General features: G+C 42.0%; 1 protein-coding gene across 5 annotated transcripts in view; it reads left to right on the top strand.

Moving 5' to 3' along the window:
* The window catches only part of ttll4 (tubulin tyrosine ligase-like family, member 4), a gene marked incomplete at its 3' end in the record, with an annotated part of 40,576 nt that extends 13,320 nt beyond the window's left edge, over window positions 1-27,256 (top strand). For 4 of the 5 annotated variants that reach the window (XM_025903514.1, XM_019353320.2, XM_019353319.2 and 1 more), the window contains 12 exon segments: window positions 5,408-5,870; window positions 7,932-8,079; window positions 8,158-8,228; window positions 8,373-8,427; window positions 19,851-19,969; window positions 24,431-24,541; window positions 25,031-25,107; window positions 25,194-25,388; window positions 26,220-26,302; window positions 26,399-26,527; window positions 26,617-26,739; window positions 27,158-27,256. In XM_025903514.1, coding sequence (XP_025759299.1) covers window positions 5,408-5,870; window positions 7,932-8,079; window positions 8,158-8,228; window positions 8,373-8,427; window positions 19,851-19,969; window positions 24,431-24,541; window positions 25,031-25,107; window positions 25,194-25,388; window positions 26,220-26,302; window positions 26,399-26,527; window positions 26,617-26,739; window positions 27,158-27,256 — 1,673 coding nt within the window. 5 annotated transcript variants of the gene reach the window in all.

Below are 27,256 nucleotides of genomic sequence, written 5' to 3'. Positions count from 1 at the left end.
AGAACATCAGTTATAAATCGCCGCCCAAAAATACACTTGAGATTGCTTTTATAACATCAGGGTATTATAACGCTCCCTCTTGCGTTTACAAGCACATAATTTGCATCTTAAGAACATTATTTGCCTCTTTTACAGACAATGATCAATTTTAAGAGATAAATGCAGACACAGAAGTTCCCCTTTCTGGCACCCTCTTCCAAATATGGTGATGATCTCAGGCCTTTGAGGTCCCCATGGACTCGTCCTCCTTCTGTCACCTGTTGTCAAGTAAACTCTAGTGCAACATGTTGCTGAAAACACTCAGGCCTTTGCTCAGCTACTATTTTACTGTAACAATATACTCAGCATATAAGCTTTTAAGATTATAGATTTAACTCAACGATTTAAAGTGGTTATAACTGCACCTGTAATAAACATGTTAATATGTGATTATGATAACACCTATAATACAAATTATAACATAATGCCAACAGCTTCAATAAATGCTTTGATGAAATGATAATTAATGCAACGATAAAGATGATGGTTATGAACAGTAGCAGTAAAATAATTTCTTTAATTCTACACTAGCCACCACGCAGCACATCATTATATACCAGCTAGCCCAACTTCAGTAACTCTACAAACGTCACTGCTGTTTAGTTTTCTGTTGAAAGTGATAGGTACATTTTAATCTTTCAGAAATCTCTCAGTCAGAACATACTATATCATGTTTAGGTGGAAGCTAGCGAGCTAACTTCCTGCTAACTTCTAACTCTGTTAAACTCTATAAATTGTGTGGCATTCTGTGGATGCCTGGATGTTAAACTTAATTGCTACACCTGGTAAATCAGCAATGCTGATCATTTTATAAAAGATGAAAGAATTTAGACAGTTTGTAACTCTCAGTGATGCTGCAGTGTTCATTTGAATTTGGGACCTACAGCGGAGTTTGGACCAGGAAACAGCTGATGATGTAAGACTTAAAGACTGGGTTCACTGTGAGTTATTTTTCTCTCACACGCTGCGAATGCGTCATTAACCACCCCCCCCCCCCCCCCCCCCCACACACACACACACACACACACACACACACACCTGTCACACTGTGTTGAGCATACGTGTTTATACACTACCAGATAGGAAAAAACTGTGACAACAACTGGAGTTTCAGATGGAAACTCGAGGGAATGAGACTCGCTGTCGTTTGGATTTCACAATAAGGATGTTGAACAAAATGCGATAATTTGTAAAACATGCCATAAAACTATTGCTGTTAAAGGTAGCAGTACAATGAAATTATTCCACCAGCTGTAAAGGCATCCACTGCAAAATCAAGACTGTTTTAACTTTGCATGTCAGCGTTTCCACACACAAAAGAAAACGTGAAATAAACCAGCAGTGATAAACATGATTCATGTGACTGTTCTAGGTCAGTCGAGACTTTTGTTTCTGTAATTTGAGGTCATCACATTATTTTATTTTTTTACAGTTTTTATATGTTATAAGCACAAAAGAGCACCTTTTTTTTTTTTTTAGTTATTTTGTCTTATGAATTACTGCTTGATGTACTTTTTTTTGCTTTGATTGTTTGTTTGGTAAAGGTCTCGTGTTGACCACAGAGATGCTGTGACAGTATTGTTGTTTGTGAAAAAAAAAACCTCTGTGTGCAACTCATGGTTAAAATAAAGCGTTTCAGTTCATTCTGATTTTTGTAATGAATATGAAATGGTCGATTTAAATCAGTATACCAGTGCAATTTTAGGCACTATATGGTTAAATGTAACATTTGTTTTTGGAGGTTATTTAAACATATCTCAATATTAGAGTTTCCTCATATCGCCGGGCCCTAGATTCAATTGCTACAGACATCCTAATTGGAGCGGATACTGCGAGCCAGGCCTCCTCATCAAATAGGAATCAGAATACTTTATTAATGTCTAAGGAAATGATTTGGTTACAGTTTCTCTAAAAATAAGACAAAGGCATTTAGAGAAGTAACAAACTGAACTAATTAAATAATACAATATATTACAAAGTTACAAAATATAAGAAATAGCTCTAATATAGCCAGCATCTGTGTCTGACCTAACAAATACTGCACTGCTAGAATGGTCCAAATTTCCTATAAACTCGTAAACCTTCCCAGCCTTCCCAGAAGAGTCGCCGGTGTTATAGCTGCAAAGAGTGGGCCGACATCATATTGAACCCTGTAGGTTAACGGCACCAATAAACCGCCGGAATGGTCACTTCACTCACCGCCGCAGCCTCGTCCCATCAACACTTGTATTTATACTCGCCATTAAGCTGCAGGAAGCCGCTGCAGTATTCTCCTGAGTGATGGGTGTGGCCACTCAGACATTATTATTAGATAAACACTTATAAAGAGAAGTTGAACTTTGTCAGAGTTTTGTTGTAAAGTGTTTTTTTTTCCACAAATTCTCAAGCTTTTAAACTGTTCCAACATCTCCCTCTGTATATCTGTGTGTCGCTGAGCTTTGTGCTGGAATATCATTAAAATGTCTGTAAAAGCTGACGATCGTACACTTGTCTTAAACCCAGTTGCAGCGGCTGCGGTGCAGTGCACCAGGTTACAAAAATCAAGACGTGCATGACTGTCTGACAATGATTGCGCCTTGCACCACATGATTTGAAGTCAAAATCATTTTGTGACACGTTGAGCATAATGGCTCCATAAGAATGGGATTTCACTCAAGTTCATATGTGTGTGTATATATACACAATATAGTGTACAAACTATGCCAAAGATGTAGGAGAAGAGAACTTTGAGGTATTTGTGTGCCATGGGGCAAATTTTAATTTGTGCCTACATCTTCAGACTGAAGATATGAAGGAGTATATCAATGTTTTAACATCTGAGAAGGGCTTTGCTTCACCAAAGAAGCAAAAACACGTTAGAGACAACAGAATCTCCATAAAACGTTATTATCATCTTCCTCATGTCAAACCTAATTTCCAGAACTAAAGTCAGAACACATGAAAACTTGCAGAAACATATGTTTTCATTGCTGTTCACACAGAAAGGCTTTGGGCAGATGGTGGAGTTGAACTCAGAACCTTCTTGCTAATAGGCAGTTGTGTTAACCACTGCTTCACTGTGCTCCCCTCACTCATTTCCATTAGTATTATTATACTAAGGGGTAGATTTGTGATATAACAATGTCAAAGGTGACAGGCAGGAAAACAGAAAAAAGAGAGAAAATATAATAAAAGAATAGAGTTCAAGTAGAAAAGCACAATGAGTTGCCAACTGCTGTACCTGTTGGTGAGTGAGGGAGTGAGCCTTTGTGATGAAGTGTACTTGGCAATAAGGTTGATAAGCCACAATAGTGCCCCCCAGGAGCCAGAGCAGACAGAGAACGACCCAGGAGACCCAGGGCATCCAAAGCCCCAAAGAGTACTGAAGACCCAAGGCCACACATCTCAGTGACAACTGCATGCCCATGCAACAGAAATAAGAGCATGGCCCAGATGAAGCTCCTGCGGCAAAAGGGCAAGACCCTTAAAGCACCAGAGGTAACAGGCAGCCTACCCTACCATAGGCTGGACATCCTAGCATGAGCCTAAGAACAGAGCCCCAGGGCCTCAGCACCCCTATTCCTCAGAACCTGATCCACAAAGTTGATCCCAGGCCCGCAATGACAATGCCCCATAGCACCCCAGTGCCCAAGGCCAGCACCAACCGATTAGTTTTCAAAGGAGGCAGACATTCTCCAGGCTTATTGTCGTCTAGAGCAGCGGTCCCCAAACCCCGGGCCACAGACCAGTACCGGTCCATGAGTCGTTTGGTACCAGGCCACAAGAGTTGAGCCTCGGGTGTGCAATTTATGGTTTTCAGGGTTTTTATCAGTTTTTAGTGTTATTTTTTAATCGTTTTTATCGATAACTCTGTTTCCCTGGGTCTTTCCCCGTGTGTTATGAATAAATCTTCTTTTTTTTTTTTGTACCAGTTCTGGTTTCACTTTGTTTTATATATCTGCGACACCTTAAAGGCCGGTCCGTGAAAATATTGTCTGATATAAACCGGTCTGTGGCGCAAAAGGTTGGGACTGCTGGTCTACAGTAATACACAAGTCATTTTCTGATTTTCAATTCATGAGGATAGTTTTCTTAGTGATGCATAAGGCAGTAAGAATTTTGTGATGTTTTCTTCCATAGGTATTCGCTTATGCCACCTAAAATGCACAGTTTGCTTTTTGGATGGGATACAGCAACTAAACCATTTGGCAGGTGTTCACACAGAACCTCTGAACAGCTGTATATGACCGTAAAACATGCATATGGTTATCAGCAGAGTTTCCTGTGCAGTGGCTGGATGTTTGTGGGTAAAGCCCATGTGGAACATCCTTTGTCCTGTACATTGTATTCTGTGGAGAGTTGTGTGTTGTACAAGTTGTATGTCGGGTCTTTTAGTGATTTTGAAGGTGTTTAACCTCCTAAGACCCGAACTCTTCCACAGCATGCATTTTTAATTTCTCTTTGATAATTGGGCACATTGGGACCCGATGAATGTAAAAATGAAGAATCACCAGATTTTTTTTTTTTTTTTTTTTTCACCCAATTTTTGTTTCTAAGAAAAATGAGAGCCATATATGAAGACATTTGTTTTAAATTTTGATAAAACAGAGGCAGTAATAACGTCCTCGTAAGTGGATATCAGGCCCTTGTAGAGCAAAATTTAGTATTTTGGTCTAGACAACCCAAAATGTGATGTCCACATACGTGGACGCCAGGTCCTAGGAGGTTAAATATATTGTGTATACAAAAATTTTGATGTGGGTTGATGGAGAGAACTCGCTCCCATTTTGCAGCTGGAAGTGAAGTTGAGTCATCAGTAGTGAGCAATAACTCGTACACTTTATTAAATGCAGATGTAATAATAAAAATTACAAAGATTTAAAAATCATTTTAGCCACTTCTAAGCTAACTTGACTGGAATTTAATATATGACACACTTCAACTAATGAAATTCAAGAAATCAATAATTCCATTATTTGATATGTTCTTGGAATAAAACAAAATTTCTATCGTGAATAATGTGTTCCAGATTTTAGACTTTTAAAGCAGTTATGATGCTTAATGCTAGAACTCACGCAAGCCAACTTTTATTTCTACTTTTTCACACAGTGCTTGTTGTCGGTGCAGCCACAACAACCATCATGGTTTATCTTTTAAAGAGTTAGAAAACAATTTTCATGGTTTGTTTTTCCATAAAAATGTTGACATGTTTAAGTCTAGTGATTTAAACCAATCAGTCTAGGGGGTGTATTAGGGATCAGTGAAAGCAAATAGTTTATTGTAGGCAAAACCATAATTTAGTCATCTTCAGAAATATACCTGTAATTATAGGTAAGCTTTATGCAAGTCTGTCTGATGTTCTCTTGTTTTGTTTTGTTTTTCTCCGTAGTACGAGGCTGCAGACTGTTTCTCTTTGCCACCAGTGCCTGATATGTGCCTTAGTCTTTGTAAACATCAGGGGCCAGCTGTGGAGAAGGATGCTTCCAGCCTTGACAGCACAAAAGCAGAGAGAAGAAGCACAAGAGGAGAAGCAAAACCTACACAGAGGAGTTATTCAATTCCACCAGCAGCAAAATACGGTCAGACACACAACAGCAGCACAACTTCTTTTTACGTTTCTTTTGACCGTCAGCTCCTTGTGAAAGGTGTTCCTCTCACAGTTTTGGGGGCAACTACAATCGCCAAGTCCCAAAAAAGAGCATCACTAGATCTAAGCAAGCAGATCCCATGTAGTCTGCTGGGAAGAACCCGGCCCACATGCAAAAGTATCAGTTCCTTTCCAAACAGTCCAACACCACCTTTGAAATGTGCCAGTCAGTCAGAAAAGCCACCTCCACCAGACGCTGCTGCAGGTAATCAGAGCTTTTTGTTTGCTTAATATGTGCTACACCCATACTAAAGGAACCCAGGAAGTGGAGATTGTCTGAGTATAGATATGAATATGAGATAACAAGCTAATTTAAAAGGTACAGTTGTTTTTTGAGTTTTATTAATCGAACAGCAAAGAGTATTGTACCCATAAATGGATTGATGATCAATTAGCTGCATCTTCCAGCTAATTGACTGATTTTCATAAAGTTAAAATTAATCCAATGAACATTCATACGAGCAGACACCGGTTTGTGGGAGCCACCGTCTTACCATCTTGACCACGTCGGACGAGGTGGATATCGCCGTTTGGCCTAATTGTGTTTTATGAATGAGACTGGACACATTGGGAAAGAAGAAGATTTGTGGGTGTTTGTGTGCTATTGAGGCAAATGTTATGTTTGCACGTTTAGACTCAAGATATGACAAAATATGTCATCTGAGAAGGGATTCTCTTTCCCCATGAAGTGAAAACATGAAGGAAGGAAATAATGTGGAGATGTATGGAGTTGGCATTGGTTGCAAAATCTCTCTGCATTGAGATTTTTCCCCAGTGATGACAAGCCTTGTTTTTTCCAGTGAGCATAAGTTTTTTTCTACTACTGTTGTTACCCTGTTGATGCAGCAATCAGCATAGCCTTCTCCACACTTCTCTGCACTTGAACTCTATGATCAAACTGCACTAGACCCAATCTGGACTCATCACTGAACATAACATTTCTCCGTATGTTAGGATTTCAGTGCACATATTGCAGCACAGCAGTGCAGATGGGCCTGGCGGTGAAGTGCAGTCATTGCGGGGGCCCTGAAGGCCAGTTGTCACCATATCAGTATTATCATATTATCTTTCTCATTGGCGGTCATATTATCTTATTATCTTATCAGTATTATCTTATCATATCATCATATCAAGAGGTAAATCAGCCAGCTACGTTTGTCGAGAAACTGATTCTGAAGGTTTCTTGGAAAGGACAGTTTTGCATCCAAGGTAGCCACCTGAGTTTGTTTGTTAAAATGGTTTTATTTTGACAGAAAGCAAGTAAAATAAACTAAAGGTCTGGAGGCCTGGCAAAAAAGATGGAAGGAGTCTGAGCCAGCCATGCAATGGGCTGTAGGAACTTCTTTTCTCCAGAAACGGAAGACAGAAAAGTTACACTAACAAACAAAGCTGCAAAACAAAACCGGCTACCAGAGCCTTTGTCCCAAAAGTGACTTTTGGTCTCACACTGGCCGCTTGGAATGTAAAGTGTGTCATGTGGTTAAGAGGCGTCGAGTTTCTTCTCATTTTAAATTTCTGAGGGCAGATGTTATACACAAAGTGTCTTTGAATGGCAGAGATGCAGAAGTGTGTGCATATAGCACAGAGCCATGGCTTAGTGTCTAAATAAGCATTTATAATTCTGAACTGGCTTGATCTTCTGCTCACCACAGACAAGCCTAGAAACTGACCTCACAGCTCATTGTTCATCAGTGGTGCTGGTTTCAGTCATTGTGCAAATGTGCTGCTGCTGTGCTATAAGATTGGAAACCTGAAAAAGTCACCTGGATGAGTGACGACTCGTTTCTCCCACTGATGCTACATCCAGATGAACAGAATCAACTTTTTGGGAAGCCCAAGCAGAATTGTTGGACTTTTAACTCTGTGTCTGGGAATCTTATACAAGTCAACACGTACCACACAGCAGCATAGGTTGTTTTACACTCTTTGGTTAATATGTTTCCACCCACTGTTCTTTGTTTAAAATGTTGCAAAACAAAAGTCAAATTTTAAAAAAAAAACACATACTCGGTCAACCATACCCAGGTTTATGATTCTTTAGATATATTTTCATTCTCAAGAATTTAATATCCTTATTGCAACAAAGGAGGCCTTTTTATTTATTTATTCATTTGTTTGTTTTTCTTTTATTTTAAAGATTTTTAATGGTATACACATTTCTTGATTTGGTATGAGCCCCACTTTTGTGTTCACAGTACTGTGTAGTTATGTAGCACAGTCCTACATAACTGTAGTTCACATACAGATGTTTCCTTCTGTCCTGCAGGAGCCTTGGTGGGCTCAATGACCAATCAGATTTCAGCCATTTACCTCACAAGAGAGGGACAGCCAGCCTCCACATCAGATTTCTTTCCATCCCTTTCCTCTCCTTCACCGACACAGGAATCCCTGCTTGAAGAGACTCAGCCCCCTGCGTGAGAATCAGCTACATTACATTTCAGCTTTCTCTCCTTCACATCTTTCCTCGAGTAATTACACTTGATTTTCCTCAGCCCAGAGCATGCTGCACAGGTGGATGTAGAAGAAGAGGAGCTGGCTGATGAGCTTGCCTGCAGTGATGATGGTGAGACGTTTAAATAACCTCTATCATACTTGTGCTGTAATTAATCAACTGGTCAGTTTTCTGTTGATGATATTATATGACATTTTGTATTGTTATGTAATAATATAGTACTGATGAGAACATTGTTATTTGTTGTTGAGTCAGACAGCTCATCCATCACTGGCACTTCATCCAGAGGGTGCAGCACTCTCCCCTCCAGGTAAGACATGTAGTAACCATACACACACCATCATTTGTTTATTTACTGTGACTTTCATAGAACAAATATTCTTCCAATTCCAAATATGGTTCTTTATCAATTAAAAGGGAACTAAGAGTAAAACAACAACAGAAAACACCCAAACATGCTGCACAGCCATATTTATATAAGCAAAAATTAAAATCTAGCTTAAACACATTCTTCAGCAGCCAGATCCTTTTTATTAGTGTGCGCTCATTCAAAATGGGAATCTGTTGCCACAAGCATGGTGGCAGCATTGTAGTACAATACTGTAGATCTGGGGTGGGCATCTCCAGCCCTCGAGGGCCGGTGTCCTGCAGGTTGTAGATGTGTCCTTGAACCAACACAGCTGATTTAAATGGCTAAATGACCTCAACATGTCCTGAAGTTCTCCAGAGGCCTGGTGATGAACTAATCATGTGACTCAGGTGTGTTGCCCCAGGGTGAGATCTAAAACCTGCAGGACACCGGCCCTCGAGGCCTGGAGTTCGACCCCCCTATTGTAGACGTAGCAGTTCAGTGCAGTCAAAAAGAACACGAAGGCTCGTCTCATGTTTGCCAAAGCACATCTTGAGTTTTGGGAAAATATTCTGTGGACTGACAAGTTTCCATTCTTCATTACATCCATCTCATAAGAACATCATCATACCAACAGTCAGATATAGTGGTGGTAATGTGATGGTGTGTGGCTGCTCTGCTGCTTCAGGACCTGGAGGTCTCGCAGTAACTGATGAAACCATGAAGTCTACTCACTTTTGCTACCCAGCCTTTGTGCTTGATCTCTGCACTTTTTGGTAGTGTGTTTATCAGCATTTATTAGAGAGTAAACAGGTGTTGTAATCCTCCTTGTGAGCCACTGGCATCCAGTGTACTTAGGCTCTGTAGGAGGATAATGATCCAAAACACCAGCTCTCTGAATCACTGAAGAAAATAAATAAATCACAATAATGGTTTTGCAGTCAAAGTGTGTACTAGTGCTGGGCGATATGGAAAAAATATTTATCATGATATGAATTATTTTATATCACGATAACGATATATATCACGATATACCACCTGACCTGTGGTCATCTGGAAAGTATGCAGTCTGTAAACAGCGAGTGGAGAGGGTGCAGTCTTTGTTTTGAGTTACCGTAAAGCATGTCGCAAATCCGGGTGCACATACAGCAGCACCATGTCGCAAAACCACAAGACGGAGTTTCTGTGCAGAAAATATCATTTTTTTATACTTTATTTTCTCTTGCATAAAGTTCAGAGTATGTATAGTGAGAAGACAACACAACAACAATTTGCCACAGGCTATTTAACCCTTTAAGACCTACCATAGAACCAAGTCCGCCAGAGCTTATCTTTACATTTTACATGCTGTAGTGCCATTTGTGGGAGCATTTCAAGTTGCTATACATCAATACAACCGTTATAGCCCAAATTTTAATAATATGTATGTATTAAGTCCATAGTAACTACATAAATTTCAACAAAGTGCAATAAACTACAAAAAAATTGAAAATCGTTTTTGTTTTGTTTTTTACATATATTTCTAGTTAGAGAAATTTAAGAGGCTTATCCCTCAAAACTGTAAACACAAAAAAGTTGCACAAAATTACGGAAGCGTAGAGCTACCACACAGGCAAAAGAAAAATAGAAGTATATCACGTTATAACGTGAAAAGTTTATTGTTCTAACAAGATACTTTTCATGTTTGTACAATATACTATCACGTTATTACAATATGCATAATTATCACGTTCGTACAATATCAATATTATATTGTATATAATATTATATATTGATATTTTTTTTTTCAAATTCAAAGCGTTTATTGTCATGTGTACAAAGAAAAGCATTTTTCTGTGCAATGAAATTCTTTCTCTGCTGTCCACACACAGATGCCAGTTAATATGTACAAATAGAAGTAGAACAGTTAAAATACAAATAGTATAAATTAGAGCTGGGCGATAAAACGATAACGATATGTATTGCGAAATAACTTTTTCTCGATAGAAAAATGAAACTATTGCGATAGACCTCATCTCTCTCTTCCTGTCTTATAAAAAAAACCAATAGCCAATAAAAATTAAGTAGCGCAGAGCCGAACCAATCACAGCCGCAGCGTCACGTAACTTGTTACGTACAGCTCAAGTGCCAAGGCGCACGTGTGCATTTGTTTGAGAAGCAGCCAGCCGCCGTGCCGGGTTTTTGGTGACCAGAATACCGAAGGGAACACAGATGACGGTTCCAATGTCGGAGAGATTGTCGAAAGGAAAGGCCAGAGAAGTTCCGTAGTGTGGAGGTATTTCGGCTATTTGAAGTCTGACAAAAAACAGCGTAACGCGCACTGTAAATTGTGCTGAAAGCATGTTCCCACAAAGTCTGGAAATACAACAAACCTTTTTTATCACCTGAAGCAGTGCCACCCACTGGAGCACGCTCAATCTCTGACTGAAAGCGCTAATTCGTCATCGAAAACAACCAGGGGAATCCCTGTGAAGCAGCAACAGTCAATTGAGTCGGCTTTCGCCAGCGTCTTACCATATGACAAAAAAGGTAAGAGCCATAGCAACATAACGAATGCCATAGCTTACTGTCTTGCTAAAGACATGCTACCAATAAACACGGTCGAAAATGAAGGATTCAAGCAGCTAATTAAGGTAATGGATCCTCGTTACCAACTCCCTGGACATAAACATTTCTCTCAGACAGCGCTTCCAAAGCAATATTATGTAAGTTGGTCAATTTTGTCTCTTTTTCTGTAAAATAAACTAAGATTTATTTTTAGAATTAATATTTTGTTTCTAAGTGGAACTGACAATTTAGTAGTCTGTTTTGTTTGTTCTATTTTGAAACTTAAACGCTTTAGCGGCTGCCTTTTGTGTAGATTGTAATATTTGCCTTTATTTTGCATAAAACTGGTGGTGGTCAGAGGGCCCGGTGGCGCCAGTGTCCGGCAGCCTCGCCTCTGTCAGTGCGACCCAGGGCAGCTGTGGCTACAACGTAGCTTGCCATTGCCAGTGTGTGAATGTGTGCGTGAAGGGGTGAATGACTGAATGTAGTGTAAAGCGCTTTGGGGTCCTTAGGGACTGAGTAAAGCGCTATACAAATGCAGGCCATTTACCATTTTTACCATAAAACTGAAGCCTCATTTTAAGTACATCTGCCCTGTTGAACTTATTATGGAAAATGAATATTTAAATCAAAACAAGCTGCTGATTATTTCACATTTTATTTGTGAGTAACATCACATTTAAATCTTACATATATAGTTATTTGGCTTATATCGTGATATATATCGTTATCGCCTGAAATGAAAAAAGCATATTGTGATATGAAAAAATCTTATATCGCCCAGCTCTAGTATAAATAAATAAATGGAGACAAAGATTGAAGCGTTTTTTGTTTTTTTTTTGCCTGTCCCGTTTGGCTCTTTTGCCATCAGAATTATTGTCTAAAGGCGAAGAAAGATGCCCAAAGGATTTACTTTACCAAATGGACCATCCCAGCCTTGCCGTAATGGTCTATTTGATTCACCTTTTACTTTGCATAACGTTCTTCTTATGTATTAGTGTTAAAGATACAGGAGCATGATCGCTGACAGCTATAGGGTGAATCTCAGTGTCTGAAATGTTGCTCAGCAGTGAGCTGCTGACCAAAAAATAATCCAGACGAGAGTAGGAGCAATGAACATGTGAGAGAAAAGTATATTCCTTACTGGTGGGGTGAAGGGAGCGCCATGCATCGCAAAGACCAAAATCGCTCATATACTGTTTGATTATATTTATGGACTGCCAATTACGCTGAGTTCCTGCTGTATTGAGCCTATCCATTTCTTCATTTAGTCCAAGTTTGAGGTCGCCTCCAAGAACAAGTGTGCCATCTAATTGTTCAGACTAACAACAGACAGATTATGGACTCAAATGTCATGTTTTTCACCGAAACATGGTTGAACAACAGCTGCCCGGACAATGCTATTCAGTTAGCAGGACGCCACACACACCGAGCCGACAGGCTAGCAGATGACTCCGGCAAGACCAGAGGTGGAGGTTTGTGCATTTATATTAACAATGCTTGGTGCATGAACTCCACTACTACTGAGAGTCACTGCTCACCTAATGCGGAGTTTTTAATGGTCAAATGCAGACCTTATTATCTCCCCAGAGAACTCACTTCGATCATACTCACTGCAGTGTATATCCCCCCCGACGCTAATGCTAGGTTGGCCATGAAAGAACTTTCTGCAGCCATTAACAAACACCAGAATAAACACCCCGAGGCTGCTTTTATTGTTGCTGGTGACTTCAACCACACCAACTTAAAGACAGTCCTCCCCAGATTCCACCAACATGTCTCCTGCCACACCAGAGGAGACAAGACTTTACACCATGTGTATTCCAACCTGGCTGGAGCCTACAAAGCAACACCCCTCCCCCACATTGGACAATCGGACCGTCTCTCCCTGTTCCTCACACCTAGGTATTCACCACTCATCCAACGTGTGAAACCTGCTGTGAGGACAATTAAAGTGTGGCCAGAGGGGACAGACGCAGTGCTCCAGGACAGATTTAAAAACACAGACTGGAATATGTTCACCCACACAGACCTGGACCAGTACGCCTCATCTGTACTGGATTACATCTCCGAAACCACAGACAGTGTCACCACCCAGAAACGGATCACCATGTACCCCAACCAGAAGCCTTGGATGAACCGGGATGTTCTTCTCCTCCTGAAGGCCCGCAACACTGCCTTTAGGTCAGGAGATGCACACGCCTACAGTACAGCCAGGGCTAATCTAAAGAAGGGCATCAAAAAAGCCAAACACCATTACAAAAAGAAGGTAGAAGAACACTTCTCCAACTCCAACCCCCGACGCATGTGGCAAGGACTCCAGACCATTACAGACTACAGGACCACCAAACCCTCCCCCGCATCCTCTGATGTCTCCTTCCTCAACAAGCTCAACAACTTTTATGCTCGTTTTGAGCAAGGGAACCCCACAACCACAACCAAAACAGACACGACGCCAGACCACCAACCTCTGACTCTCTCCCCCACCGATGTAGGACCGGTGCTGAGCAGGATCAATGTCCACAAGGCTGCAGGTCCTGATGGCATCCCCGGGCGTGTTCTCAGAGCGTGTTCTGGGGAGCTTGCAGGAGTGCTCACTGACATATTCAATCTGTCCTTGGCCCACGCTGTGGTACCGGCCTGCTTCAAATCCACCTCCATCGTCCCGATACCCAAAAACTCCAACCCATCTAGCCTCAATGACTACCGCCCAGTAGCACTCACCCCCATCATCACTAAGTGCTTAGAGCAGCTGGTCCTAGCACACTCAAATCCTGTCTCCCCCCCACCCTGGACCCCCACCAATTCGCATACCGCCAGAACAGGAGCACAGAGGATGCAGTCTCCATCGCACTGCACTCTGTTCTCACACACCTGGACAACAACAACACCTACGCCAGAATGCTGTTTATAGACTTCAGTTCAGCATTCAATACAATCCACCCCTCACAACTCATCAGGAGACTGACAGACCTGGGCATCAGTTCCCTCATCTGCAAATGGTTACTGGACTTCCTGACCAACCGCCCCCAACATGTCCGGCTGGATAACCGCTGCTCATCAACAATCACAATGAACACCGGTGTACCACAAGGCTGTGTGATGAGCCCTTTCCTCTACTCCCTCTTCACTCACGACTGCAGACCTGCTGATGGTTCCAACACCATCATTAAGTTTGCAGATGACACCACGGTGATTGGCCTCATCAGTGACAACGATGAGACCGCCTACAGGGAGGAGGTGGATCGTCTGGCTGAGTGGTGCAACAGAAACAACCTGCTGCTTAACACTGAGAAGACTAAGGAGCTCATCGTGGACTACAGGAGGAATGCTGACCCACATCCACCCATCCACATTAAGGGGACGGCTGTGGAGCGTGTGAGCAGCTTCAAGTTCCTGGGAGTCCACATCTCCGAGGATCTCATCTGGACGACCAACTGCTCCAAGCTGGTCATGAAGGCTCACCAGCGCCTCTTCTTCTTGAGGACTCTGAGGAAGAACCACCTGTCCTCAGACATCCTGGTGAACTTCTACCAGTGCACCATCGAGAGCATCCTGACCAACTGTATGATAGTCTGGTACGGGAACTGCTCTGCCTCGGACCGGAAGGCGTTGCAGAGGGTCGTGAAAACTGCCCAGCGCATCGCCGGAGCACCACTTCCTGCCATAAAGGACATCTACAGGAAGCGGTGTCTGAAAAAGGCTGGGAAAATCATCAAAGACCCCAGTCACCCATCACATGGACTCTTCACCCTCCTGCCCTCTGGGAGGAGCTACAGGAGCCTCCGGACTAAGACCACCAGGTACCGGAACAGCTTCTTTCCTACAGTTGTCAGACTCCTGAACTCTGCCTCCTGACATCTGACCCACGTTAAACTCATGGACTGAACATACACACACCCACAACCACCTACACACACACAATGGACAACCGTACCCTCAAACACACAATAATAACATGGACTGAACCACTACTCACAACCACTAGCACTTTATATAGCCTCTGTAGAAATTATCCACATATCTCACTTATCTTAACTGCACTACTGTATAGTTCTGTGTAAATAATCATTCTGTACATACAATAATTTTTAATCCTACAACTGTTTATAACTTGCATAGTTCACATTTCTGTATAGCTGTATATCTCATATTTCTGTATAGTCAAAGGAGTTTGCAAAGAAAAGCGTCTGGACTTCTTTAAGTTGCTTGAAGACGTTTCACCTCTCATCCGAGAAGCTTCTTCAGTTCTAAGGTCAAATGGCCGAGAGTCCCAGATTTGAACCCAGTGGGAGTATCCCCCCAAAGAGGGACAAAGGACCCCCTGGTGATCCTCTAATCACATGAGCCAAGGTGTGAAAGCGGGTGTGGGACCTAATCAGCCAGGGTTTCGGGTGAGCTCATTGTGAAACCTGGCCCCACCTTGTCATGTGAATTCCTGAGGTCAGATGGCCCAGGATGTGAGTGGGCGTTAAGGCGTCTGGGGAGGGAACTCAAAACTGGATTATAGATGGCAGACAGTTGGTGTCGTAAACCACCGCCTCTGTTCAAAGATGATCGCTCACAGTGGACATAGATGGCCTCTTTCACTCTTCTTTCAAACCATCTGTCCTCTCTGTCCAAAATGTGAACATTGGCATCCTCGAAAGAGTGACCTTTATCCTTAAGATGCAGGTGGACTGCTGAGTCTTGTCCTGTGGAGGTGGCTCTTCTATGTTGTGCCATGCGCTTGTGAAGTGGCTGTTTGGTCTCTCCAATGTAGAGGTCTGGGCATTCCTCGCTGCACTGTACAGCATACACCACGTTGTTAAGTCTGTGTTTTGGAGTTTTGTCTTTCGGGTGAACCAGTTTCTGTCTGAGTGTGTTGCTGGGTCTGACGTACACTGGGATGTCGTGCTTGGAGAAAACTCTCCTGAGTTTCTCTGATACACCGGCTACATAGGGGATGACAACGTTGTTGCGTCTGTCTTTCTTATCCTCCCTCGCTGGTGTCTGATCTTCTTTTCTGTGACTCTTTGCTGACTTTATGAACGCCCAGTTAGGATAACCACATGTTTTGAGTGCTTCCTTTACGTGTGTGTGTTCCTTCTTTTTTCCCTCAGGCTTAGAGGGAACATGTTCTAAACATGTTCACCCTACCAGGTGGTGTAGGGTCCCTACACAACATGTTCCCTCTAAGCAGGTGATCGAAGCAGTGAAAGAAAGAAAAAAGAAAGAAAGAAACCAAGGACAAGGGTGAGCAGCATAAAAACCAGAGGGGGAAAAAGAGAGAAGAGAAAAAACCCGGAAACATTCCAATCAAACCACTGACGGAGAGTGACGGTGTTAATTCTGCTATGATATCACACTTAAGATGCGATTTGATACTAGTAAGTTAAACAGATGTTAATGCAAGTTAGTGTGAGTGGATGGGGAAAGGGTGTAGCGGATTCTTATCTGGTGTGAAGTTAATACAGCCACGGAGTGATGTCGGGGTTGCAGTGAAGCTGTCCGTCCACGTACAGCCGGTCCACAGCGATGACAGCGCGGGAGCCCTTCTGGATGAAGCCGCGTCGGATTGGGAAGAGGACCCTGCGTCGTTCCAGGATCTCTTTGGGGAACTGGTCGTTCACGCTGAAGTCCGTTCCTTTTAATTCCCTGCCGCGACTTTTCACATGTTCCTTTTGTTTGAAGAGGCCGAATTTGGCCACAATAGGACGTGGTCTCCCGGCCACAGCCCGACTGGGGCTGAGGCAATGCACCCTATCGAAGACGATGTTCTTCACCGTGTCCTCCGGCAGCTTCAGGTGGGTTTTGATGAAGCTTTTTACCGTGGTCTCCACGTCCTCTCCAGCGGTTTCTGGAATACCAGAAAATATCAGATTATCACGCGTGCTACGGGCTTGTAGATCTATAACTGTTTCTTTTATTTTTTTATTTTCTCTATTTAGCTGAGTAACATTGTCTGTGAGACATTTCACCGACTCCCTTAGCGTTGCATTTTCAGCAGCGAGCGTTTCCACCTGCTGCTGGCTGAACTCCAGGGACTCTCGCAAGGATTTAAATTCCCGGTGAAGAATCTCCACCAAGGACAGCCTTGCATCGAAACTGGACAATCGTTGGTCGATTGACTCCAGTATGTCGACAATATCTTTGCCAGCTGGCGATGTTGTGCCGGAGGAATATGCCGGGCGACATCTTTTCGACGACGGCGTCTCAGATTTGGCCGGGGAAGATGCACTCTGGGCCTTCTTCATCACGAGATCCTGGAAGCACTGATCAATGTAATCTTGGAGAGCCTCTTAACGCTCCCCGTTGTTCTCCAGGGTGTTGGAGATGATTTAGACAAATGTTGTTAGTTATAAGACAATTGATAAGTGTATTTGGTAATACTGAAGCTTAGAAGAATTTGTTCAAATCTAAACTACCATTCGCTTTAATTTTCCGCCAAAATCTCCGGCGTCTGACGTCAGTTACAACATGAGTCACTTACCTTGTCCGTCACTTCCGTCACTTACCTCCTCACTTCCGTCACTTACCTAATTATTTATTAACAGCGAGACATTTTAAATGAGAATAAGAAAGAAAAGTATTTCTTTGTGCCCCCCTTTCCCTGTTAATGCCCTTCCTGGCCCCCCTGTCAAAACTTTGCTAGACCCGCCCCTGCACAGTTACCAGCTGTCAGCTACTTAGAAAAGGATCCTGGTGTTATTTGTCTCTCAGAAACAGTTCATAACTTCCCTTCAACTCATTCATGTCACCTAAAATGTAAACCTGTTTCTCCATCACCTGTTCAGCTCTGATGATTCAGTAAGGACATCTCCTGGTTTCATCTTCATGTTTCCCTCTCACCACATATCCAAACTGATATCATGACCAGCAGCTTTTACAGCTGTGGCTCCAGCAAACATCCGCTGATACTAGAAATTAATCTTAAATAAATTCTAACAACAGCTGATCAAGCTTAAACGTGCTGCTGTTGTTTAGCGCGACATCCGCTGGTTTCCTCTTTGGCGCAAAGTGGGCGATAAACAAACAAGAGAGACGGGACTTGTGTCAGAAATGCCAATCAGCAAAACTAAAAAAAACTAAAAAGGCAGCTGACAGCATAAAGACACTCCACCTTTGTGTCTTTTTCCATTGTAGCTGAAGTACAGGACAAACTGCGTTTCTTTTCACCTCAATACGAAACGCGTAATATTTTCTCTGAATGAGGGACGGTTCCGTTTTTTACGGGACGGTTGGCAACTCTGCTAACTAACCTTATGAATAAAATAAAGTTCACTATCAGTAACATCATAGCACCCGCCCAGCTGTATAGAAACTCCATCATGCTAGCTAGCACGCAGTACGAGTTATTGTAACTGACTGTAAAAAGTCAGCACAACGAAAATAAACTCCACCTAAACTTGGTTTATATCTGACCCAGACAGACTGCAGGTCATAACTTCTTACCTGAAGTTCAGTTCACCTGACACTCGGACCAGCAGCCGCCTCGAGTCTCTCCTCCTCCTGCCTCCCCTTTCCCTCATCCACCTGCTAGCCTCTGTGGAAGCTCCGCCATAGCCACCACCAAACAACTGAGTTATTTTTTTTTTATATTTTACACATCGGCCAGCATCTGGCCAATCCACCACCTTTCATTGTTTATACTGTTACAAAACAAACAAAAAAAACCATCGGCCCATAAAAACAAAAAATCACATCGGCCCACCGGGCAAATGCCCGGTATGCCCGATGGCCAGTCCAGCTATGGTCGTGCCATCAGTTAACCCTTCGCGTGCCACAGCTGGTACGTGTGCCCAGGGTTGCCAACCCCTGGTCTAAAGAAATTGTCTAAACTCCAACCTCCTCTCCTAACTGGAATACCTGAAGTAGAGCGATGAGAGCAGATTCCAGACGGGTTGTTGCAGAAATCCTGTTAGTTCCGAAGTATTTCTCAACTTTTGGCTGTTACTGATTTACTAAGACTCGCAGCATTAGTGGCTGTACATCCAGCACCTTCTTCCCATGTTATGCTGCTCCACCACAGCAGTTATTTGGGATACATATGAGACTGTATACCACCACAACTACAGCAGTTCCAGTACTTCAGTAACCTGTACTTTTACTCTGACCTTTAGCTAGCTTTTTTACCATTTTCATCAAACTTTTAAAGATCTGAACCATCCTTTCAGGGCCTGGTGTTTTCTAATTGGTCTCCTAAAATAGTGTCAACTGTCTGTCTGTCCCTCAGAGCTTGTGAATTCTTTCAGTTTCTCTCACTGTATTGTTCAAAGGGGCAGACAGCTGGAGAGTGGTGGAAAGGTCTGCAGCATTGTGCATCATATTGTTATCCTCTGTTGGCGTGAACAGTAGAACTGCCTACCAAAGACTAGGAACTGATTCTCTGTGAAACCACTCTGGATCAGGACTGCTATTGTCACATTTTTTCCTTTTAACCCATCCAGCTGATTGGTTTGTGTTCATCTAAATAGCCTGACACTCTAAATAGAATAACACCCCTCCCTGAAAGCTAAAGCTCCTGTATGTCACAAATCCCGTCAAGCTTACCTGTCATCAGTGGAAGAAGATCTCTGCTTCCTATGACTGTCATGTGAGTGTGTTTTGGCATGTTTGTCTGATCAGGTTGACTGTATATCATTTAACATGTCATTTTGAACCACGTTTGATTTGCCACTTTAAATACTGTCCTATGAGATGGTGTATTTGCTTGCTCTGTATGAGCTGAGGACACTTGACATCACATTCACACAAACATCAGATTACAGCTGTGAACCAGATAGCAGCATATCGTAGATGATGTTCCAGATGCCTGCAGATCGTGGATGATGTTCATTACTTTGTCTTTCTGTCAGCATCGAGGAGCCAATGTCGTTGGGACCAGGAGACAGTCAAGAAGAGCAACCAGCACTAGTTCCCAGTTTGTTTCCCCGTATCCCTCCGACCCTCTATTTCAGCACCGCCAATGAGAAAGGTCAGAGTTATAACTGTTATGTATGTATGTATATTATATATGTATATAATTGATCTTCAATTATTTATATATCTTTGCAACTTATAAGGCCCTGTAACTTCTTGATTTATATCTTTACAACACTTCACATTATCTCATTTATGCCTTTTTGCCTTTTGGGGTCACCAAACCTTTGGTTCTACAGGTACAGCCACTGCCCGGGGCTAAAGCAGCATGGAAAATAGCTAAATCATCTAGATATGTTTAAGAAGTATTTTTAGACTTCACAGTTGCTGCGTTGCAGATATTTACAATACTTGCTTGTCTAAAAAATGTTTGCTCTTATCTGGAAGATTTGCAGTTCTGGTTAATTTACGACTGAATTCACTCAGTTTACTGTGTTGTCTTTGAGTTAGTCTAATTTGTGACTCGTTAGCTAATCAAAAAGTAGTCAGAAAAAGCTTAATCCAAATGAATATTTATTTATATTGTTTGTTGCTATTATTGCTAAAATTTGTGGCACTTTATGCTGTGTTTAATATGGCATACACACAACATCAGATCAGCCTTTGAAGTGTGGGTCATGTAGCAGTGAGAGCTGAAGCAGCTTGCTTTTCTGTCATGTTAACATCCACACACCGTCGACAGATGCTAACCTTCTGTGTCAGCTGACAAACAGGGAACACCAGTGGTTTGAGCAGTTGTCACCTGTATGACGCATTATGTTACTACGTTTGTGTCCATTTGCATAGTTATTTTCCAGCACAGAGTGAGGGACACGTACGGAGTCGTACTTGCATGTAGGGCTGGGCCATATTATACCGTTCACGGTAATACCGGTACAATGCTAGGCAAAGATAAGAAAATGAAATATCGCGATAGAATATGGGTAAAACGCGCGTGCGCAGTGCCGAAAAAGCACGGCGGTAACCGAGAATGAGAAGGGGGAAAGGAGATTGTTGAGTGAAACGGATGAACCAGAATTGGTTTGTAAAAATGGTGCAACTTAACTGGTTTGGTGTTTGTCTGTCAGATACACAACAAAGCACTTTTTTTTTTGGTCGAACATGCAAGCGGGCCGTCGTTATTGCCGTATTTGTCGGACTAAGATGCTCGTAAATCTGGGAGTAACCTGGGTCCTAAACTCCGTCCTTTAAGGTCCCGAAGTCAAACGAACACTGCGGCATCACTGAGAGTTACAAACTGTCTAAATTCTTTCATCTTTAATAAAACGATCAGCATTGCTGCTTTACCAGGTGTAACTATGATGTTTAACATCCGGGCATCCATGAAAACAGAATTTATTACATTTAACGGCGTTAGAAGTTAGCAGGAATTTAGCGGAAGTTAGCTCGCTAGTTTCGCTAGTTACCTAAACATGATATAGCATGTTCTGACTGAGAGATTTCTGAAAAAATTCAAACGTACAGCTCTGCTATCACTTCCAACATAAATGAAGACAGAAAACTAAACAGCAGTGACGTTTGTAGGGTTACCGAAGTTGGGCTAGCTGGTATATAATGATGTGCTACGTGATCGCTAGCTACACAGCTATGTTAGCATAACATAAACACAGTGAAGCTGGAGGATGAACGCTAACACTTTTCCACTCGATAAAAGTTAACGTGAAGGTTCCCGATGGTTAGGGACAAATGCAATCTCATGGCAGGATGCTGTAAACGAACTTCAGTCAGGAGAACAACTGAGATAATCCATCCACAATACGAGGTTAGTCATTAATATACTGCAACAACATGGGAATAGAGCAGCTGTGATAGAATACAGCATTAATGAATCAATGGTACAGAAGTGGAGGAAGCAAGAAGAATGAGTTGAATAAAGTTTGATTTATCTGACTGCACCTTGTGGTCAGAAAAAATACATATTTGACTTTTTTATTTGGCACACTGCAGTTTCATGTTGTAAAGCATCTCTTTTTAACTTCAGTGGATATTATACATGGTTATGCTCAGGATATGTCAGCCCATTTCTACTGGAAATGCCTTTTGGTTAAACTTTCAGCAAGGAATTTGCATTTGCACTGTTAAATTTTTATATAGCTTTAATGCACATAAAAAACAGCTGCTTGTTTAAGTAAAATAAATGGATGGGGGGTTTTTTGCGCTAGTAAAGTTGTGGAGTTGTATTTTGTCTCGGAGAAGTTATATCGTCAGTTATATCGTTATCGCAAATTTTCAAATGTATATCGTGATATACATTTTTGGCCATATCGCCCTGCCCTACTTGCATGCAGTTGTCATAAAAACCAGCAGCACATAGCTATGGATGGCACTGTGCATAGATCAGATGCTGATGGGTGAATTCCGGCCTGGAACACAAAAAGGAGCTTAGAAAACAGGATGAGAAGGAAAGCGTGGCTGAACTGTTCAGTCCGTTTCACTTCAGCTCTTTGTATGTCATAACGAGCAGGAGAAGCCCACAGACGTGTTGTTAGTGACACTGTCCCCTGGTGACCGTAAACTGCTACAACATGTAGAGATCGGTCTGCAAAGCTGGCTGTGTGCTGGAGGACCAACCATGCTCGAGCCATTACAGTCCATCAAACTTTTTTACAACTTCCTGTTACAGTAAGAGGGATACAGAATAGCCACCCAAATGACAAGGCAAATTCACACACCACTTTAAATCTGCTGTCTGTCATTCATACCTACAGCCATGAAACACCACCAGAAACCAACCAGTATTGCCAAGAAAGAAACTTTGAAAGAACTGCATTAGTTTCTCCAATACGTGTAGGTTGCTGATTAGACTCCCAACACCACAAGTCTTTATGTTATGGTTGGAAAAAACTGTGTGTATATGGAAAAGAGCACTCCAGACAAGTCCATAATAACAACAGGCTACACTGTCTTCAGAGTAGGGCTGCCACAAACGATTATTTTGGTCGACTAATCAGATCATGCGTCCGTTGGACGTAAAACGTACAGGTTATTGCACCAGCATGCATCTGCTGTTCTATAACTATCAAAAACTTACAGCTTCAAGTGTTTAAGGTATGTGCTAACTAAAATTAAAGACAAGATTATAGTTTAAACTTTTAATGGAATTTGCAGATTCAGTGGAGTTTAATAAACTCAGCCGTCTGACTTGTATATCATGTTCAACCTGAGTAGCGAAAGACTGGGGGGGGCTTTGAAAACGATGTGCCGGGAGTTCGCTGTTCTCGCCCCGGCTCTAGTGAGCCTCGACCTCCCGGTCAGTTATCGAGCTGGTGGGTAACGTCTCTGAAAACGTCGGAGCACTTTTGCAAATATGTGAGGTCTTTCTAAACCGAGCAGATACTTGAAGTTTACACAGCTACATTCTCGCCTGAAAATATGTTAAAAGTTTATTTTGTGGCCCAGAAAGATTAATAAAAGTAATATTAAAACTAAGTAGCTGCTGCCATTGTTGGAAGCTGGAATTGGCTGGGTCGCGCTATGAATTCTGGGATAGGTTGGGCCACGAAGGATACACCCGACCCATCCTTCAAATCTGGGGTAATGAAGGACGCATTTGGAGGAGTCTTCGAATTTGGACAGCCTTTGTCGCGTCGCTGTAGCGTAATCGGCCTACAAATGCGGCCTCTAATGGATGCGACCCCTGAATTTGGACACAGCTACAATACCGGAGACTGCTTCTTCTTCTTTGGCGTTTAACAGCAGCTGGCATCCTTGTACATGCATTGCTGCCATCTTCAGTCCATTATTACCATCCTAAATCCTACTACTTATTCCTGCATCTTTCAGGATCTTACAAAGCTTCAAACGACGCGTCGACTATTAAATTAGTCGTAGACGATCGTGACCAACTAATCATTGCAGCCCTACTTCAGAGCCTACATTAATGCTAAAATAAAATAAAACCCATGACAGAGGAACAGGTTTACTCATCAATCAAACGTGGTGCATTGTTACTAGAGTAATATTCAGTGATCTGTAGATTTCTGGTCTATCACAGTATGTAGACCATTGTATGTGCCCAGAAAACTCTAGCATACATCTGTAGAGCCCACCCTCAGATGATGAGGATAATCCAGTCAGAGAACAATCCTTTGGGTGGCTCTCTCACTTAGTTTTAGCTCTCTGCAGTAGAGAATCACTTCCTGTTCCTCTCAGAACACACAGAGCACACTCTCTGCGCCTCTGTACCCTCTTAACAGTGAAAACCCTCTCCTGTCTGATCATTTCCTGATAACATTTACATTTACAATAATTGATTACACAGCAGTGGGGAGTAGACTTCATCACAGTAGATGTCTTTCTGAAAGCGCTGTAACTTAGTTTAAGAATCTAATCCACCCACTGTTATCATCTTCAATGCCCTGTACCAACACAGAGCAGAGCAGCTACCTGAACGCTACTCCAACACATGTTGATTATTATGTTAATATTTTCACTTCTTCACTGTGTACAGCTCTGGATACTGTATTTTATAGCATGTGTTACTCGCTAAAAGAATGAATCGGTATGTTCTTTGCAGTGGAGCTGCTGCCTGCGGAGCAAAGGCGACTGTTAAAATGGAAGATGAGCACCGTAACTCCTAATATTGTCAAGCAAACCATCGCCAGATCACACTTCAGAGTCACAAAGAGTAAGTTGTTACATGTTACATGTTACACACAGATATTGCTGAAATTGGTTCTTTGAAAATCTCTGGAATCAGCTGTGTTATTAGAAGATTACTTTTTTCTAAAATGATTTCTGTACAGTTAAAAATGAGTTTTTCCTTCCCACCGTCGCCAAAGTGCTTACTCATAGGGGGTCATATAATTGTTGAGGTTTTCTTTGTATTATTGTGGGGTCTTTACCTTACAATATAAAGCTTGTTGGTGCAACTGTTCTTGTGATTTGGTGCTGTATATTTAAATTAAATTAAATTTAATATTTTGTATTGATTGTGTGTCTGCTTCAATTTCAGATGTGACTTTAAACCAGACCAGTTAAATGCCTTATTAAAATGTATATTTAGGGTTGTGGGCAACAAAAACATTAGATGTTGAATAATTTCAGTCTAATATTTAAAGGTTAAGATAAAAAGGTAACTCGTGACCCTGGTTGATAAACATGTGTTTTCACACAGAAAGCCATGACTGGCTGGGCTGCTGGGGACACCACATGAAATCTCCTGGCTTCAAAGCTCTTGGAGAACACCAGAAGGTCTGCTCCTGCACTTGGACTACTCTTGATAGTACGCCGAGAAAGTCCAGATTTTTACTGTACTTTTGTGTATTTGTGTGTCCCAGCTGAACCATTTTCCAGGAACATTTCAAATTGGGAGAAAGGACCGGCTGTGGAGGAACCTATCCAAGATGCAAGTCCGCTTCGGCAAACAAGAGTTCAATTTTTTCCCCCAGACCTTTGTTCTTCCTCAAGACATCAAGCTGCTCCGCAAAGCCTGGGAGGAAGGGGGCGCCAAACAAAAATGGATCATCAAACCTGTATGTTCAGTTCATAGAGTATAATATTATGTACCAAAGATCTGCAGGCAAGTCTGTGAGCGCCCATTGTAATAGACGGACAGCACACTTTCTGCCAGATTTACTTAGCAGGGATATTAGCATAAAAAACATACACAGTACACATGAATGCAGAAGCCACCAGTTCATTTCATCGACTAAAGGAAGCTAGCTGCTCAGACGGCGGTGAGTAATCTAATAACAGAAATAAGACAGCAGCAGGCTTTCACTGTCTTTGTGGAAACAACAATTCAGATGAACTTTCCATTACATCTGGGATGGTTTGTTGTTGTGGAGGTGGAAGCAGCTTTTCTCTCGATAAATCCGACTGCCCAGAGAATTCCAAACCGGTATACATAGAATATAAATCCAAAGTCTGCATATAACAGCAGATCTGTAGAATGTGAAGAAGAATACAAAACATTATTTACCATTAGAGTAGTCTGTCCTGTGTAAGTGTGCATGTAAGTAAGGATCCATATTAAAGTCACCTATGGGGCAACAAACATGTGCCTCAGACAAACAATACATCTGTCTGAAGCACATTCGCTTTATTTTCTTAAGATGATTAAATATGTTATGTTATAGATTATAAACTAGAGACAAGTTGAACTATGGAAAAAACGTAAAGTATCATTGTATAGCTCTGTGTGTTGGCACTGTTAACAAACAGAGGCTTGCCTGTAGAACCACTGTTTGGATCCACCTGCACATATGACACATAATTTATAAATGAATCGAATAAATCATGTTTTATTTATGTTTTAGTTTATTGTTATTAGTTGTTTCCTTTCTTCTTCTTTTTTTCAATAGCCTGCATCAGCCAGAGGAATAGGCATTCAGGTTATCCACAAATGGAGTCAGATGCCTCGTAAAAGACCTCTACTTGTTCAGAAGTGAGTAGCCCAGAGTAATCCTTTAATAGTTTAGAGCTCAGCAGCCTACATAACACAATGTTAGCGAACTAACATGCTCTAATTGGATGTTTGCAGGTATCTAGATAAGCCCTACCTCATCAGTGGGAACAAGTTTGACTTGCGGCTCTACGTCTATGTGACGTCTTACAACCCACTCAGAATCTATATGTTCTCAGATGGACTGGTTCGATTTGCTAGCTGCAAGTGAGTTTTCCACCACGTTGAACCTGGCACTTAAATTCACATGGAATGCATATGAATGAGATTCAGTTATCATCTGTCCACACCTCTAGGTATTCGTCTTCCATGAAGACTCTGAGTAATAAGTTCATGCACCTGACCAACTACAGTGTCAACAAGAAGAACTCTGAATACCAGACCAACAGCGATTACAAGGCCTGCCAGGGGCACAAATGGTAACACAGAGAATTGAGCTGAAGCGTGAATCGTAGAGAATGTGACCTTTTGACCTTTAGACACATGTACAAATACGTCTTGTCCTGTTGTGGTGGCTTTTCTATGCTGTGCCATGCTTTTATGGAATGGCTGTTTGTTTGTTTTAATGTAGAGGTCTGAGCTCTCCTCACTGCATAGCATAAACCATGTTGTTAAGCTTATTTTGGAAGAGTTTTCGTTGGAATGAGCCAGTTTCTACTCCTCGTCCATTCTCTGGCTGTAGCGTTTTGGACCAATGAACAGCTTATCAAGGAGCTTTTAGTATAACCTGATAAGGAAATACAATAGTCCAGTGTAGTGTAGAATGTCTTTGCTGTTTCTGTATGTATGACTTGAGAGGATATTTGCTCACAGTTTGTGTTTACTTTGTGTTTTCAGGGCTTTGAAGGCCTTGTGGCAGTACCTTGGGTCAAAGGGAGTCAATACCACCCTGATATGGGAGAAGATTAAAGACATCGTGATCAAAACTATCATAGC

Source organism: Oreochromis niloticus, linkage group LG16 (assembly GCF_001858045.2).
Source record: "Oreochromis niloticus isolate F11D_XX linkage group LG16, O_niloticus_UMD_NMBU, whole genome shotgun sequence".
In the NCBI taxonomy this organism is placed as follows: Eukaryota; Metazoa; Chordata; class Actinopteri; order Cichliformes; family Cichlidae; genus Oreochromis; species Oreochromis niloticus.
The sequence above is the reverse complement of the archived record's forward strand: the minus strand, read 5'-3'. Positions and strand labels throughout refer to the sequence as shown.